At 42.2% G+C, this 17,557-nt stretch overlaps 1 protein-coding gene across 4 annotated transcripts in view; it reads left to right on the forward strand.

The window, feature by feature from the left end:
• The first annotated feature begins 4,152 nt into the window (after positions 1-4,152).
• dtx1 (deltex 1, E3 ubiquitin ligase) overlaps positions 4,153-17,557 on the forward strand; it is a 38,921-nt gene continuing 25,516 nt past the window's right edge. Inside the window, exons 1-2 of one of the 4 annotated variants that reach the window (XM_026342816.1) lie at positions 4,153-4,172; positions 4,979-5,625. In XM_026342816.1, the coding sequence (XP_026198601.1) occupies positions 5,367-5,625 (259 nt within the window). In that variant the 5' untranslated portion in view covers positions 4,153-4,172; positions 4,979-5,366. The other 3 variants (XM_026342814.1, XM_026342815.1, XM_026342817.1) reach the window with 3 other exon arrangements.

A 17,557-nucleotide genomic window follows, 5' to 3' on the forward strand; every position in this document is an offset into this window, starting at 1 on the left:
ATAAAATATCATATATATTTAAATAAAACTGTTAAATACAGAAAAGAAACCTAATATCTGAGAAAATTCTAATGTGATGAGAAAATATTTTAATTCTCAAACTAAAACAAAAGAAAGTAATTTATATGAAATTTAAAACCATGGCAATAAATTAAATATAATAAACACACTTGTGTTGTTATTATCTTTGGTTGGCCTTATTTAATCAAATGGTTCAAAATTGATAACAAAACAATGAACAACAACATTTCATTCATAAGTAAGTATATATTAAGTACATTGGAGCCCAGAATAATGGTCAAATTTAATGTGTTTGTCAAACTTTACTTTTATCTCAAAATCATCCTTTGCAGCAATAATTACCTAACAAATCAGTGGTATTCTATTGATCGTTTTTTCAAGATATTCAGGTGGGATTTCCAGGACACGCGCTAGTACTTGTCTTCTTGGATAGATGTGCATTTAGGCCGCACAATGTTTCTTCTGTTCTCATTGCATCAAGTTGCAGCATGTCTCCTGAGACTATAATGTTCACTCTGTGAAGAAAGTTTTAATATTTTGGCGATGTCTCCTAGAGGATAACATTCCTTTCTCAAAACATGTGTATCAGGTAATAAAACTGAATAAACTGCAAAAACATCAGAAAAACATACCCAGTATTTAGTGTACGATGACACCACAGGAAAATGGTTCTTGCCGGAGTTGTTACCAGGTAAATATAAGTGACTGATTAAAAAAGCCTTTATAAATGGATGTAGCCATGATCAGTAACTATATGAGAAAAGGTAATTTATTGGAAAGTTATATCTTCATTTCTATATACTGCATAATTAAATTTGGTCTGCGAACAACATAAACCTTTCATTACTACATCTGTGGAATCAACTGATGAGTAGAGAAGGTGATTCTATGAACAGTTTCTTTACTGTCACCAGATAAACACAATTATATTGTAGTTATTAGCAACATAAACTGGTTAACTACAAGGTATTCATTTGGGCTGATGGGTAATAGTTGAGGTTTTTTCTTTGTATTTCAGTTCTAGTTTTTCTGTATTTACCAACTTATAACATGTGGTAAATATACACTACATTACTGCAGTTCTTTGTATATTTACCAGGTAAATGGTTCTTTTAAAAAAAGTAAATGTAAAAGTAAAAGGCAATGAGCCAAATAAAGAAAACCAAATTAAATGAGGGTCTTGATGTTGTCCCACCATCCACTTTGCACATTGCATCAGGCAGGATGGCTGGTGGGAGAGGATCAGAAAACCTCAAATGTACCATGTACAATGAAAAATCAAGGCTGTATGTAAACTTTGCTGGCATACTGGCAATTACAAGTTACAGCATCAATAATAATGATGAAAATTTGCATTAATACAGCTGTGGGTGTCATTTACCTAACGAGTACACAAATGAATGCAAGACATTTCCTTGTAGGTATGAGTGATCCTCACTTGAATAAATGATCTTAAACCTCTACTTATGAGATTCATACGCTTTAGCATGTATCATTTTAAATGGCCAGTGCTTAACCCTTCATTTCATAGTGGTTTTGCAGACCCAAACAAATACTAATGTATCTACCATTGTCTTATGCAGTTGATCTGTAATAGTCCTCATAGTTGGTCAATGTAGATGCAGATCTTCACTCACTGCTGACTTACAGTTGCACGAAAAAGTATGTGGACCCTGGGATTAATCTAACTCACAACAATACAAAAACACAGTCTGCTGAAAATAATAGTACACAAACATTATATGTTTTCATGTTTTTATTGAACATAACATGTAAACATTCACAGTGCAGGGGGGGAAAAGTATGTGAACCTTTGGACTTAATAACTGGTTGACCCGTCTTTGGCAGCAATAACCTCAACCACACATTTCCTGTAGTTGCAGATCAGACCTGCACAACGATCTGGAGTAATTTTGGACCACTCCTCTTCACAAAACTGTTTCAGTGCAGCAATATTCTTGGGATGTCTGGTGTGAATGGCTCTCTTAAGGTCATGCCACAGCATTTCCATTGGGTTGAGGTCAGGACTCTGACTGGGCCACTCCAGAAGGTGTATTTTGTTCTGTTGAAGCTATTCTTTTGTTGAATTACTTGTATGCTTTGGGTCATTGTCCTGTTGCATCATCCGAGAGTAGCAGCAGTGCTGCAACAGTAAACCCAAAACTGGTGTGTGAATGTTTACATGTTATGTTCAATAAAAACATGAAAACATATAATGTTTGTGTACTATTATTTTCAGCAGACTGTGTTTTTGTATTGTTGTGAGTTAGATGAAGATCAGAGCACATTTTCTGACCAATTCATGCAAAACTCCATGTAATCCCAAAGGGTTCACATTTTCTTGCAACTGTACTGGCAATACCTCAGTCAATACTATAATTCTTCTGACAGTTTGGACCTAAAAACAAAGACATTTCAACATTGTAAAAGTAGAAGTCACAGCAGGGCTGCTGTATTGGCTTGCATTAGATTGTAAAGGTGTACCCAATGAAGTGTCCTGCGAACATGTGCAGTACCTCACTGAGTTACTTGTAGGAGTTTTGCTGCAAAATGCCACATGATGGTGCTGTTCTCCAGATGATTGGATGGCAGGGGACGTTTCTTTTAATTTATGTATCTGTCAAGTGCAACGTGGGTTAAGAAGCTGACACTAAGTGCATCTGGCTTAGCTAAAGTAAAATATTTAAACAAAGGATGGTATTTCTTGACTAAAGTTTTTTTTCTGTGATTCTGATGTCCTTTACACCTCCAAACTCTCAGACTCTATGAGATCAACAAAAAGGCACATTCCCCTCAAGCGCCCCTAGTTCGTTCATTTGGACTGTGACAGAAAACCGTATCTAAGCTGACCTTTACATGACCCCATAATAAACAGTGATATGAAGTGTATACATGATGCTGCATCCAAGTCTGAAGAGCTACAGGTAGAAGCAAATTATATAATACATGGATAACTATTTTTAAATAAGAAAAAGAATAAAGAAGAGAAACCATATCTGGAAACATAGCAACATTTTCTCTTTTTGTACAGAGAGACTCGACTCCATCACAGACGGCGTCAATGGCTGCAACTAATGCAGCCTCAGTGTAAAGTGCGGTTTTAACATAGGCATCTCCCTTTCTAATAGGAAAGTGTCTACATCCAGCTAGAGAGGACAGGTTGTCCGCAGGGCAGCTCTTTCTTCTGAGGTTTTCCAGAAACCCCTTGTTTTTGTCTGCTAGCTGCAGATCTGATGTCTTGGCAGCAGGTGATACTGTTGTTCCATTTAGCAGGATTTGACAGTAAAGCCAGGATCAGTGCGATGTGTGAAAAGTGAAATACATGATCCTTATCCATATATCTATAGATTTATCTCTAAAATAGGATTCAGACATTTAACATCTTCGCTTACATTTACCTATCACTTGCATCTGCAAACAATGAAATTTGTCAAAGATGCTTGACACAGGCACAACTAACCAAATCATATACATACACTCAGCTGTTCAGCCATCCATTAGAAGTGAGACAATCATTTTATTGATATCTCACCGGGTTTATTTGTGCTTAAGTGAAGACATTCCTTACTGCGCCATCTGAATCTGTCATACCATTCAGTTTACGGATTTGCTGAAAAATATTATAGGCACTTGGGATAAATATCTGTGGTACTATTTCCCTTAGAAACTGCATTTATTCAGTACTTATCCATCTCCTCTCCTCCCTGATATCCATGCTGATAAAGCAGCATTGTTTACAGTGTAAACTGCTGGACACAAACAGCATGGTCTGTCAAAGTTCAGCTACATAACATATGTGCTACATGCTACTTGTTAAATGTCTCACTGGGTGTTTTGTAAGAACTGGTTTAGTTACTCTGCATATTTACTTTTGGCCAAAGTGCTTGATGTTCTATGTTAATACAATATTGTCATCCAGTGGTTTTGGTCACAGTGTCTGAATATATGGTTCAGAGAGTGTGTTTTTTCCTCTTGTTTGGATTAGTATCATAGCCAGCACCGCTTTGTGTACAGGCCTATGTATCCCTGCTGTCCCTCCACCCCCACTCCACCCCTAGGCGTCTTATTTTGAAAGTAAACATCGGATGTTGTAGAAATTGGTTTTGTGGTAAATGACACTTTGGATGATTTTCAAACAGCAATCCACACAGGTGAGCCTGGACGATTGTGCCTAATTTTCGACGCGCGCGTTTCTTGTGCGTGATGTTTGGCGTGAGTGCGGGCGGACGCGCGTCTGCGGCGGAACGGCTCTGCCCCGCACCTCGCACACTGAACACCAGGCAAGTGGGACACGCGTTCACTGGAGCACGGCGGACCAACAAGCTGCTGTAGTGTGTGGCAGGTTCACGAGAATCACACGACGGTCCCGCTGTGTGCGATAACAGAGGGTTAGTGGAGCCGCAGGACGCGAGATTGAAGGAAGCTGTTAGGATAAGAGGCTCATCACAGATGTGAAAAGACAAACCGGTGCTGTCGAAGCGTTTTGTTGTTTTCTTTTGCCATTTGATTTGTTTTTTTTTTTTTTTTGGTCGGAGCCTGTGAAATGCAGCCTCTACCTGACAGATGTGTGGCTCCACTGCTGCAGCCTACAGGTCTGTATCACCACATTCATTTGTGCATGCCAGGAAAAAAAAATATTGAATGTGAGCAAGACGATTTACAAATCATAGAAGCAACAGAGACACCTGGGCAGATCTCTCTGTGGAAATGCTCACGACTGACAGGCTGATGCTCTGTTCACTGTTCACATACGATCTTACGCTGCTGCACTTTGGAGTAGGCGGAATTGCCCACAGACACAGGCCACTAATGGGACTATAGCGCAGGACTGATTAGGTCCGTGTCATGTCCTCTGAAAACAGTCCCTTCCTTATTGTTGGAGAGAAGTGACGGGATCCCTCTCAGCATGTGTTTATGTGTTTACCAGTGTTTGTTCCTCTTTGTGTCTCCCGTCTAGCAGCTGATGTGCTGCGCTCGGCCGTGGAGGAGTGATACTGCCGCTGCAAAGCTCATCATCATCATTATCAACATCTGCCACTTCAAACACGACGAGACCCGAGAGGACAGGGGGCTGCTCTCTGGCTCTCAGCGATCTGAGAGTACCTGTGGACGACGATGACTCCGGCAAAGCCGCTCTCCTGAAAGCATCATGAGGTAACCGAGGATCACCAAAAAAACAAAAAAAAAAAAAACAAACAAACAAACTGATCGCCGTTTCCAGCTTTTTGTTTGGCGCTAATGAGGAGGAAATGTGCCACTGTGTCAGCTGACTGACACGGTCGCAGTGGTGTTGTAGCCCCGTGGACGCAGCCAGCAGCCGACGCGCAGCAGACGCCTCGCAGGAGATGGCACGTCCAGGATCTGGTTTGCTGGTGCCCGTCAACGGGCTGGGCTACCCTCCCCAGAACCTGGCCAGGGTGGTGGTGTGGGAATGGTTGAACGAACATGGACGCTGGAGGCCCTACAGCGCAGCGGTTTGCCACCATATCGAGAACGTATTGAAGGGGGATGCCCGAGGTACTGTTGTTCTGGGGCAGGTGGATGCCCAGCTCTCTCCTTACATCATCGACCTGCAGTCCATGCACCAGTTTCGACAAGACACAGGTAAGAGGTGGCAGCAGCCTCACCGTGCACACACATGACACAGACGGTCAGTCAGGGAAAGTACTAGTAAAGTGCTGTGGATGTACAGTACACAGAACAAGTATCAATACCTTATATTGATGTTCACTCCCTGATCAATAGTGTTGTGCAGTCCTCACCCCATTATCACACTGGGACCTATTAAAACACAACTGGTCTGGATGTGGTTGCTACACAAATCTTATGTAACTTTCAAGGGAATAAATGAGAGTCCTCAGTGCCTTTCGCCGCTTTGGGCCTCATGTAGCTGAGCCACAGGTTGGGATGAGAGAAACGGCAACAAACAGGACACAGAGCTCCCAGGTGACAAAAGCGTAGCCATCATTTATTAATTCAGACGTGTTTGTATGTGTAACGCTGGAGGGCCGTGACCTTGCCAAAGGTCACCCCATTAGAGGAGCTTTGCATCCATCAGGCAAATGAGTGCTGTACCTCAATGACCTGCTCCTCACTCTTCCACATTGTTCACAAATGAGGCGTCACTGGCCATCGCAGTACAATGCATCCATTTATTTAATTTCACTCCACAGGATGGAAAGAACATACAGTATGTGTTAAAACAGGTTATAGAGGAGACATCTAACAACCGGTCCACAGTGGTCAAAGTACCAACGATACTGTATGAGAAGTAATTTTGTTGGATTATGTAGCAGAGCTTGGTCTTAATGTTACAACGATTAGGGAGCTGACATATTCAGAACAGTAAAAGCTCTTGTAAGAGCACTCTTACGTTAAATCCATCCAACACGCCCTTTGTTAGGTTGACAGTAATTCTCTCTGATGACTGCTACAAGATGTTTTCACTGTGTACTCAACCGATGCTCAACACACTCTGTGTGTTTATCTCTGTCTGTGGATTCACCTTCCTGCTGCCCCAGTGTCTGAAGCAAAGAGATGTGGGATGTGTTAGACATCTGTTAGAACACAACATTCAGCTGCACATACCGCGCTGTGTAAAGTCAATTAGCCACTGAGTGCGACTGTGTTGTGCTGTACAGGTCACATAGATAAAAGCAATACTTTTCCAAGTCAATGGTGTGATGAAGCACTTTAAGTCAAAGACAAGTCCCTCATTTGAAGGTGTTATGTAACAAAGCATCACAAGCAGCGCATAGGACACACAGAAGGTGACCTCACTGTGCACCGACCTGCGTTATGTCACTTTTCATTACTTTGCAGTGGTGTACTTACACCTGCATGGTTACATATTTGTGTATTTAATTGGCATACACACATTCACTGTAGCTCCAAGGCACAAAGGGCATTAGAGGAACTCTCCGATTGTGAGAAAATGTCATGAAATGTTTTCTTAAAGACCATTCAGCTGAAAAGTAATAAGCAGTTGTAGTCGGGTATGTCTTCTCCTTTTGTGGTTGTGTATTTTATTAAAATACACACAAGCGTTGCGAAACCAGCTAAGGCTGTAAACTTTGTGGTATGTGGCATTGGTTGAAGCTGTGTTGTCCCCTTTAAAAATGAATATGAACATTAAATTTATGTATTCAAAAGTCAGTAATGGGCAGAAAGACAAGATATAACGTCATTATCGACTTTTAATATCACAAAATAATTGCTTTGGTTTATTATGGTAACACTGTACATACAATATACAGGCTTTATTACTCTTTAGTATATTATATATCATGATTGAAATAGATGAAACCAGCAGGTAGACATGAAGTTTTTCTTTTTCACAATATTATTTACAATATTTTGAGCATGAAAAAGTAAATGAGGACTTATTTACAGCATATACAGTAGAGTAAATGGCAATTATGTCAAAGTTGTTTCTGTTCTTTATGGTCAAAATGTTTCTGTAGGACTGTTGTACCATAAAAAATGGCCTTGTTGGACTGCTACTGTTCTTGTTGTTTTCCCTTGTGATAAAACATAACACAAAGCAGCACACATGTCTGGGGGTTGAATGGCTGCAGGATGAGCCACTGAGCCGTTTGTCAGCCATTACCATGGTGCTGGGCCTGGGTCTGACGTTTATCACTCCTCGTTGTGCCGTTTGGTGCGTTACCTTCTCACTCGGCTGGGATAAACCTGTCACAGCAGGGCCTGACGGACGGCGGGCCGGACACCCGCTGCCTCTTCTCTCTCCTCTTTCCACGTCCTCTGCTCACGCTGCCAGGTCACAGCCATTGATTTGGGTTCTCGTGAGTCCTAGCTCCCAGACTGATGTGCTGTTATTGCACCACAGCTTGCACAAAGAGCCTCAGTGAGCTCGTTTTAATGTGGACTGTGATGCATCTGTTTCACATTGGATGTTTGCTATATTTGTAGCTCAGCAGCTCAGCAGCTCAGCCGCAGCCACTTGCTCTGTTACAGGCTTATGGAGTGATCCCTTTGGGGAAACCCCATTTTGTCATTGAGCCAGTGATCTTGTCCTTTGAGGCTTTAGCTTTTTTGGCACACACTGGAAACAGTCAGTGTGCTTGGTGCCCCCTGTGTTTGAATGTGTACATCTGTGTCCTTGTGTCCACTGTACACGTCGGTGAGTTTGCTGATGTGTGTGTGTGTGTGTGTGTGTGTGTGATGCTGCACGCTGCCAGCTGTGGTGTTTGTGTGCTGCCCCTGCAGGCTGTGTAGGGGTGCCCTGCTCTCCTGTGGGTTTGGGAGGAGCTCCTGTGGGTGGGAACCAGGCAGAGTTGCTCCAACTAATGAGACAGTAGCCATAGTTTATCTCCATGTCTCCCTCTAATCAGAGCATCATGACGAAAGCGCATGCGCCATAGCCTTTGTGACGGGGCCCCTCTCTCTGTGGACACCAGTTTTTAAAAAATCTGCATTTATTTGTCGTGTTAAAACACAGAGCACAGGGTTCATCATAAGACAGCTTGAGATGGAGAACACCATCACACCTGTGATGGAGTCCTGAACCCTGTGCTTTGTATGTTGCCTGAGTGAAGGCTTAGAGGTTTATATATAGTGTAGATGAATATCTGGCTGAAGGCAGGGACGGGACTGGCTCCCAGCCAAGGAGGATCGATCCACTCTGCTCCCCAGAGGGATGTTTGAACCACTAAACACTGTTGTGGACTGATCCCCTTTCACTACACCCACTCCCATAGCAAAACACATGGGCTTTTGTGCCTTGTCCATCTTATATCAGCACTCGTGGCCCGTTTGATGGATTTCACGCTGCCACTATTGCTTCTGCTGCCTGGCTTTTAAGAATTTACCACGTGTATTTTTTTCTTCCCCTGTGACAGAGAAGTGGGACAAAACAGAGACTGTTTAGGTTGCATGAAAGACCTGAGCTAAATCACGAACAATTGCTAAATCATAGTTATCAAAAAAGACTATTCTTGACTGGAGCCAGTATCACGCCACTATTGTGGTACTATGATCACAATACAGCGAGAGAAATGAAGAGCAAGTAGTCGAAAGACAAAACATATAAACAACATATAAATAACTCTTAGTAGCATCCTTAGCTGTGGCTTAGCTTTACATTACACTGACAGTTCAGACAAACAGTTTATTTTAACTGGAAATAGTTGATGAACATGCTCCATAGACTGTGAATTGCCTAGTACCATCATCATCATCACAGAGGTTTGAGGCCAGCATGCAGTTGATCCTTTTAACCAAGTTACACGTTTGAAATCTTTTGAGATGACATTGTCTCGTACAAAACAAGCTTTCAGTTCAATATTCGAGCCAACGTGCAGTCTGCTGTTAATCCCACAGTCTACTCTGTTCGTGTTTCTGGAGCTGTAAGGGTTATTACAGTTGACTGGCGCTCACTGTTGTGAGATGGTCCATGTGCGACTGCACAGATAACCACTATCAGCAGCTGCTGGCTGCTGTGTTTTGGCGGAGCGGGTCTTTGTTTGTTTTGGTTTCACAGGCGTTAGAACCTCTGGCCAATTTGCCCACATGCAATGTGAATGAATGGCAAAGTGCTAGAAGACAAAAGAGAGATGGTCGTGATCTTGTGTCTGTTCTGTGTTCAACTGAAAAACAACACTACGTGGTTGTGGTCTGGAGACCTGCTGGAAACCTGCTGAGCATGTGTATTGCTGTAAGACACTTTAGGTTTTTGTTTCTTTAATGTAATTTAGTATGTAGTAAATGCGCGTGGGAACTGTTTTGGTGGTTTGTGGGAGGAAGCTGTAAAAAGGATTCCCGCTATGTACGTGCTAAAGGTCAGGTGCTGTGTGCATCGGTTGTGACTGTGAAATCCCACTTGCGTCAGAAGACAAAAAGAACGAGCGAAAAATGGAGCCCGAAGCCTGTAAACTGTATATTTAGAACAGAAACACCAAGAAACGAGAAGAAATAGAAACAAGACACAACTCAGGTGCTACAGTGGCGCTTGTGCTTTTCTATTTGAATGTGTCTGCGAGCAGAGCACAGGTGTGTACATCAGCACTGTGATGTTGTTTGCTATGCTGCGGTTTGAAACACTCCATAGGCCCACGCCGTTTCTTCATACGGTTAAGACGCTGCGCGGCTGTTGTTTTGAATCTATCAATCATAGTTTCAAAGACCGACCATATGCAGCTCTGCAGACTTTTAGCAAGTCACATGTCGGCTGCTTCCTCAGTGACTTGGGCTCAAGATAAACAAGCATTATAACAAGCTTTTCCTCTTCAAACTAATTGCAATCAGCGCAATCAGTCAGCGAGGATGTTTAGCAGAATCAAAAATGGTGCTAAGCCAAGGTGGTGCTAAAGGTGTCACTGCACTCCGCGGGCCGTTATAGCCCAAAGCAGCTGGCTGAAATCCTCCGGGATGTCGGCAGGAAAGGGACTGTAGTGACACTGTGGAGGGAGAGGAGGGCGGGCGGCTGACAGAGGTGAGGAGAGAAGAGGAACAGCGGGAGAGGTGGAGCATTTTCCTGATGGAAAGTGACAGTCAGGGTGGAGGTGATGATAACACTGGAACATTTCCCTGCCCTTTGGCTCGCACACACATACAGCTTTTGTCTTGCTGCTGTGAAGTCTCCCAACCAGGGCCATGAGGTGTGCTTATTTTAATTATGGATAAATGTGGCAGTATATTTTTGGCTTTATCTGACTAAATATTTTATTTGGAACAGTGGCAGATACCTGTCACAAGTCCAAGGTCGTTTAGTGGCCTGATCATGCGCCAACACAACACGCAAAAGAGTCTTTGTGTTTAAAATGACACAAAACTTCATCATCTCTAAAATTCTGAAGCACATTTTACTACTTTCACTCAAACAATGACTAAAGTATCTTGAGTCAAATAACAAGTGCTTTAAAATAGACCTTTACTTAGGCTGTCACCTATAATTATTTTTTATTATTGTTTAAATGTATTTTTAGAACATTGAGCAGGTAAAATATCCGTCTTACTTTTTAGTACTTGGACACTGCAAATGTTGTGTTTGTCTCAGTAATTAACTCGATTATTTTCTATCTTCATCAAAAAGCTATTTATTTTATAGTTGGTTCCGTTCATCCCATTAGAAACCATCAGACAGGCTGTTGGCCCCTCTCCGGGTGGCCTTCTTTCCAGCGTTGGAGTACTTTGGTCTGCTCTGTCCACTGTATCCTTACTGCATTACGCTGAGGAGCAGAGTGTGAAGACACCTCTGGCATTTGTAGCAGAAGCGTCCCTTCACATCTCCTTCTAACTTCTAATCCAGCAAGTCACCACTTTTAACCTCTAGAGTGGATATCTTGCTTTTTCATCGGGGAAGCAGCTATAAAGCTGCTTTCTGCGCTGCTTCCTTATCAGGCCGGCCTGAGAGGTCGCCCGCATCGCAGTCCTCAGACGAGCAGGAATGAGGCATTATGACAGCGCTGCTCAGGTAAACTATCCTCAATCCCCTGCTCACATTTATTGACAGATCTGCTGTTGAAATCAGCCAATTTTCCCAAAGCATCCTCACTCTCCTGTAGGGAGTCCTTCTGCTATTGTCATTCATAGAAGTGTCGCCGTCACTCAAATCTCCATTGCTGTTTAAAAGTGTGAAAAATTAAATGAATGTAGATCCATCTGTTGTTTTGACAAAGATGACTGTAACACACTGGCTCTTCAGTTGATAAACCAGATGTTAGTAAGCTGTCATGTTGCAAAGGGACAGAGTGTTCCTGCTGTAACAAATGGGGCGTCTTTGATCTGCGGGAATGTGTGGTCTTGCATTTACTGAAAACATCTTTTGACTGAGACCAGAGCTACGCTGACGTAACTCGGGCTGCCAGTGTGTGCTGCGAGCCAGGCTCAGAGCACCCTTGATCAGTCTCGGTGAACACAGAAGCACAGTCTGGGACTTTTTGTTTTGATCTCAGCATTTTCACTCATTTTACAGAAATGCACTTTTACCCTTCTTTAGCACAGTCAAGGCATGACGAATCACTAAAGCCGAAACTGGGATGGCTTCTCAAAAGCACCTTAGTGGTAAGTCGGTCTTCATTGTTCCAGTGCATCTAATGTAATGGACAAAAAAATCTCTTTTCGAAGTCTGATCACACATGCAGAAGTCTGTCCATAAGAGCCCTTTACTCATAATCTAATCACTTGTTGCAAACTCTTTTGAATGCCCCTATATCGTTTTTATTGTGCCGAGTACAGTAGTGTGAACTATCCAGCGTGTACTTCATGTACTTTCCCCACCATCTAAAGACGTACAGTTCTGTATCAGCCCCGTGATAGACTGGTGACCTCTCCAGGGTGGACCCTGCCCTTTCACCCACTGACAGCTGGGATTGACTTGACTTCAGCACCTGCATGACTCTTAAGAGGAACAGTAGTTAGAATAATGGATAGACAGTGAATGTCAGCATGCGATCAGGCTGAATTAACATTGTGAATATGGAAAAGGTAATGCATGGCAAACATCCACACGTCGCCTGTGTAGCCGTGAGCTTATTACTGTAGCTTGCTGATGGTAAAGCACTGCTGTGGCTCCATGCAATCTGCAAGAGCCACTAGCATGAGTGTTGGTTGTTTATTTTATTTTATATCCTTTTTTTTTCATATTAGTTTTTGCTGAACAAAATAGAACATTCAATCTACAGTCAAAAATAAATTAAAAAGGAAAAGTTTAAGAGATTTGTGAGTTATAGTTTTTGTTACAAACAATGATGATGTTGAGTTTGAGTTTCCTATCAAGTCACAGATCAAACTATTGAAAACAAGAGCAGGAACCACTGTAACAAGACTCGGGTCAAGCGCATGTTCGCAGCGCAGGTTCACATTCCCTCACACCCTTTCCTTTCAGTCATACAAAAAAAAACATCACTTATTTAGATTGTTTGCGGCCTGGGCGGTCAGCAGAATATCAATGTGAGTCTCTCTCTCTCTCACTTTCTCTCTGTGTCATCCGTAAGTGCTTCTAAATCATGGCTCCTGGTGAGAGTCCAAGTCCTGTGACTGGTCAGCATGAGGAACATCCTGCGGTAGCCTATGATGTGAATAATATTTGCCAGGTGCTCATGGCAGAGACCCATCTAACCTCCACGGCTTCTCCTCAAAGGATCAGCTCACACACCATCACTTCTTCAGACATTTCATTATTAATGAGTGCTTGCAAACTCTCCAAGGATTTATATCACTGGTGCCTCAAGGTGAATTTTTATCAGAGTTAAATAGAGATTGCTTCTACTCTGGATGCATCCAGGAAGAAAGACATTTATCAATACACACAATAATAAAAGTCATTACAACAATGTTTTTCAGGCTGAAATGATCATTTATTACTTACAAGTCTGAGCCAGTGAATAAAAAAGGTGCCAACATTCACCAGTGATCTTTTTTTTTTTTTTTTTTGATTAGGAACTCACTTAACTGCACTTTTTCTAAATCTGGAGTAGATTTAATAAAAAATGAACAAGAAAGAGAAAAGGAACTTCTCAGCATAGGATAGCTTTCAAGCTTTCTGCCAATCTACAACTGATGGAAGGAAAATAAAGAGAATTCATTTATAGGGAATGAATGTAGAAAAAAATGTCTTGACAATACTTACTTGCAGTGTCAGATTTTCATGAAGCCATCGTTCTAAAGGAAAATGCTAAATCATCGCTGAAATAAAGCTCAAGAGGCATCCAGACGACAGCACGTGATACACCTCGCCTCACTGAAAACCTGAATGCTAATGGGGTTAAGAAGCAAGCTAAAAAAGGCACGAAGGAGTACGTCTTTACAGTCTATGCGTCATCAGTCCCTAGTTTTTCTTCAGTCTATGCTTTGTTTTATAGCTCAGCCGCTGCCATTTGAAAGGTAACGCACACAGCGGACAGACAGTCGCTACAAAAATTTGAACTCTCCTGTCAGATTTTCAAAAGGTCTTTAATGGTCTTATTTGAAAGTGAGTCTTTTTGTGCAAGGTACATAAATCTTCTTTGTATGTAGGTGTTTAACTCAACAGCGGATGAATATGGAAATAACCTTTTGGCGTTAATGTCTGTACATACAGTACAGTATTCTGCACAGTGGAAGTGAAGTTACTATTTCCTTCTCCAGCAGAACCTACTTCTCTCCTGTCCAGCTGGATGGTTAGTCTGGCTCAGAGAGTTATAATTTTGCCCAAAAACAGAGTGTTGGATCTTTCAGGAAGGAAAATGCCAGATTTTGAGTACTGTTTATCACTTAATCCCCCCCCCCCACCCCACTATGAGCGCAACATAACTTGAATTTCAAAGCTGACCCTCGTGTTCAGAAATTCCGAATCATTTACTCATCACAGTTTCATATAAGTTACTGACGTTTCTTGCGGTTATTAGGGCTCGGAGAGCATGAGGTCATGTGCTTGAACACTCTAAACAGCCTTTTGTCACGAGGGGTCTACTTTAGTTATGAGGTCTACCTAAAATACACAGTTTCCTATCACCACATCATTCATATTTCAGCAGCTTCCTGTTTCTCTTTCACACCAACAGAACTGAAAGCGTTGACCCCCAAAGTCAATAGACCACATTTACACTTCTGTAGATGAAACCCACTGGACCTGTGCTCAGGCTTTAAGCTCAATGAAAGCTCTTAGCGATCCAGCAGCAACTTCGCAATGAGGACATGACCCTAATTTTATTTCGGCCTCTGACATTTAGCCTCAACAAGCATAAATTAGCTCCCCGAATATCCTTGGTTCCTCTTAATAGACTTTATCTAGGAAATGTGTACATCATAGAAACATGGCATTAAAAATAATCGAGCCATTGAGATGAGCTATTATTATTATGCTGAAAAAATATCTCATCATTAATTTTGAGGTGTGCGGAGAGTGATTACACTTGTGATCCATCAGGGAAAAGCCTAATAATACTGTATAAACTCCTTGGGAAAGTAGAACATACTTAAGGTGAAACTGTGTTTAGTAAATCCATCACAGTGCACAGTGGATAAAGCACTCATCTCCCCGCAGGCTGGTCTAATGCCCTTTGACCTTTCTCACACCATGTCCATTTTACCGCTGATCAAAGCTGACCAGCGTAGTCTGGCACAGTGACAATTTGCTTTAATGTAGCCAGACGTTTCCTCTGATAAGACCTGAATGCATCTGACAGCCATGAAGAGGGTTATAAAAGCCTGTCTCAGCGAACTCATTTACTGCATGCTGTTCATTTCAATGAGTCAGATCACCTTTATTTGTCGAATGTAATATTCTGAGCAATTGTTTCCCTCTTGGTGCCTCTAAATAGCAGCCTTGATGCTACGATGTCATTTTCAAGAAATTAATATTGCAATTAAAAATGACCCTATAGCTTTGAATTCACTTCATGTGTTTTGTGTCTGACAAATGTGCAGTATGCACACACTACAGTAGGAAATTAAGATCTCTGTCTAGAATTTGACCTCAGCTGTTGTTTGCGCCTGTAAATTCACAGCGCGTTCTGTGACTGTGGTGTATGCGTGTGCATCATAGGATGTGATCTATTCTTGATCCAGTCTTGCAGTTGCATGTAGAGTGTGACAGAGCTCATCTGATTGAAAACCGTGTGAGATCATTCCTCAAAGTCCACTCTGACACAGTACGGCCATCAGTCAGCTTTCTGCTGAGTGCACAAAACGGTTTCACTGATGTACCATCGTCTTGGTGTGACGGCTGACAAGAAATATTGTGCTCACAGATGAATGCTGCACCATGTTGCAGCGTGGGAACCGTGCGTGTGTTTCACATTCTCTTGCTGAGTGGAGGGAGGAAGGATGCGGTTTGTTCTGATGCAAGGTCAGCTATAGAAATAAGTAATACGTTTCAGCTCGCAAACATGATTATATTTATATTTACAACATTCGTGATATTTTCTAATAAAGGTTGTAGTGTATGTGTATACTCAATGATATACTACAAGCAATAATTACACTGAAACTTTTAGTGTGTGACGTCATAGAGAAGAGTCAGAGAAAGACTGAAATGCGTGACAGCTAAACACTGTTTAAAAGTTTAGAACAGTTCATCTATACTAACCGTACAAACAAGATGAGATTGTTAATGCTCAATAGACAATAGACTGGCAAAGAGTGAGGCAACAGGAAGCGTGTGTGTATTTGGCTGGGATGGTGACCAGACTGGTGGGAGGAATGGGATTTCTGCAGGTCAGGTGGGTGTGGCAGCATCTGGAGTGACAAGAGAGTTAGTGCCTTCCTGCGCGTCTACTGTATGTTGAAAACCAACACTTTTATTCATTCATTCAGTGTTACATCAGTGGGTATTCAGAAATGAGCAGAGAAATAACATTAGAAGAGATCATGAAGACTGAAATAAACTGGGCAACACTGACTATTTGAAGAAGAATAAAAACTTTATTGTCATTGTACGGATCGCAGCGAAATAAGAAACTTTATTCCTGGACAGTGAGTTAGATATAATATGTAATGTGATAATGATAATATCATATGATGTATTGGATGGATAACAGCTGATACAATGAATAATAATACAAAGAATGTGAACCACAGCAAATGATCCAACGCACTGGTTCAATAGCCCTAAAGAAGCAGTCTTCATATTGCATGGGTGGGGACAATCAGTGCTTGCTAGAGTTAAGTGCATTTATGGCTCCTGGTCCATGCTTTGATGATCCTGTAGCACCTACCAGAGGGCAATAGACGGGAGATAAGGTAATGCATGTAGCCAAATGTGTGGTGCGCCTGGTGTGAAAATTGCTTCAGAATGCTTTTTGGCTCTGCAGAGGTGGCAGGAGCTGGAAATGTCTTCCATGGAGGCTCGATGACAGCCGATAATTTTCTGTACCGTGTTGATGACTCTCTGAAGAGTGCTGTCTGCTGCTGAGCAACTGGCGCACCACGATGAGATCCAGTACCCGAGTACACTCTCGATGGAGGAGTGGTAGAAGGACACCAGCAGTTTTATTTCCATTTCCATTTTTCTTGAGCACTCTCAGGATGTGTAATCACTCGTGTGCTTTCTTAAAGACCGCGGTGGTGTTAGCAGACCAGGATAGGTCCACAGAGATGTTCTCAGGAATGTAAAGGTGGGAAACACTCGCCACACGGTCCTTGTTGATGTAGAATGGGAGTACACTGTGCTTCCTACAGTTAGTGGTGAGGTTGAGTTACGGTTGTTAAGTGAGCACTGTGTTCAAATCTTGAACATGAGGGCGGAGGTCAGCTGGAGACCAAGTTTTGAGGAAGTCCTTAATCTAGGTGAAGATGGTTGGCAAAGGCCTAAGGCCAAGTCATCCTTGTGGTGGGTGGCGAAATAACCCACAAGCATCACAGTTAGGACATTGTAGCCAGCGTGCCTCTCGATTTTTGAAAGTCTGCATCGCACTAGAGCAAGACTCCTCGTTGGTGGTTGGCTCATTGTTTGAATGGAACGCAACCTAAACGCTTCCTTCTCCGAGTTTAGAGACCCAACACAACATACAGCCAAGCAGAATTCAGCACACGTTCACATATCAAAACTGAAAAGTTCAATTTTTGGCTCTGCATAAGATGCCTGTAATTCTTA

This window comes from Anabas testudineus, chromosome 9 (genome assembly GCF_900324465.2).
Source record: "Anabas testudineus chromosome 9, fAnaTes1.2, whole genome shotgun sequence".
Taxonomy (NCBI): Eukaryota; Metazoa; Chordata; class Actinopteri; order Anabantiformes; family Anabantidae; genus Anabas; species Anabas testudineus.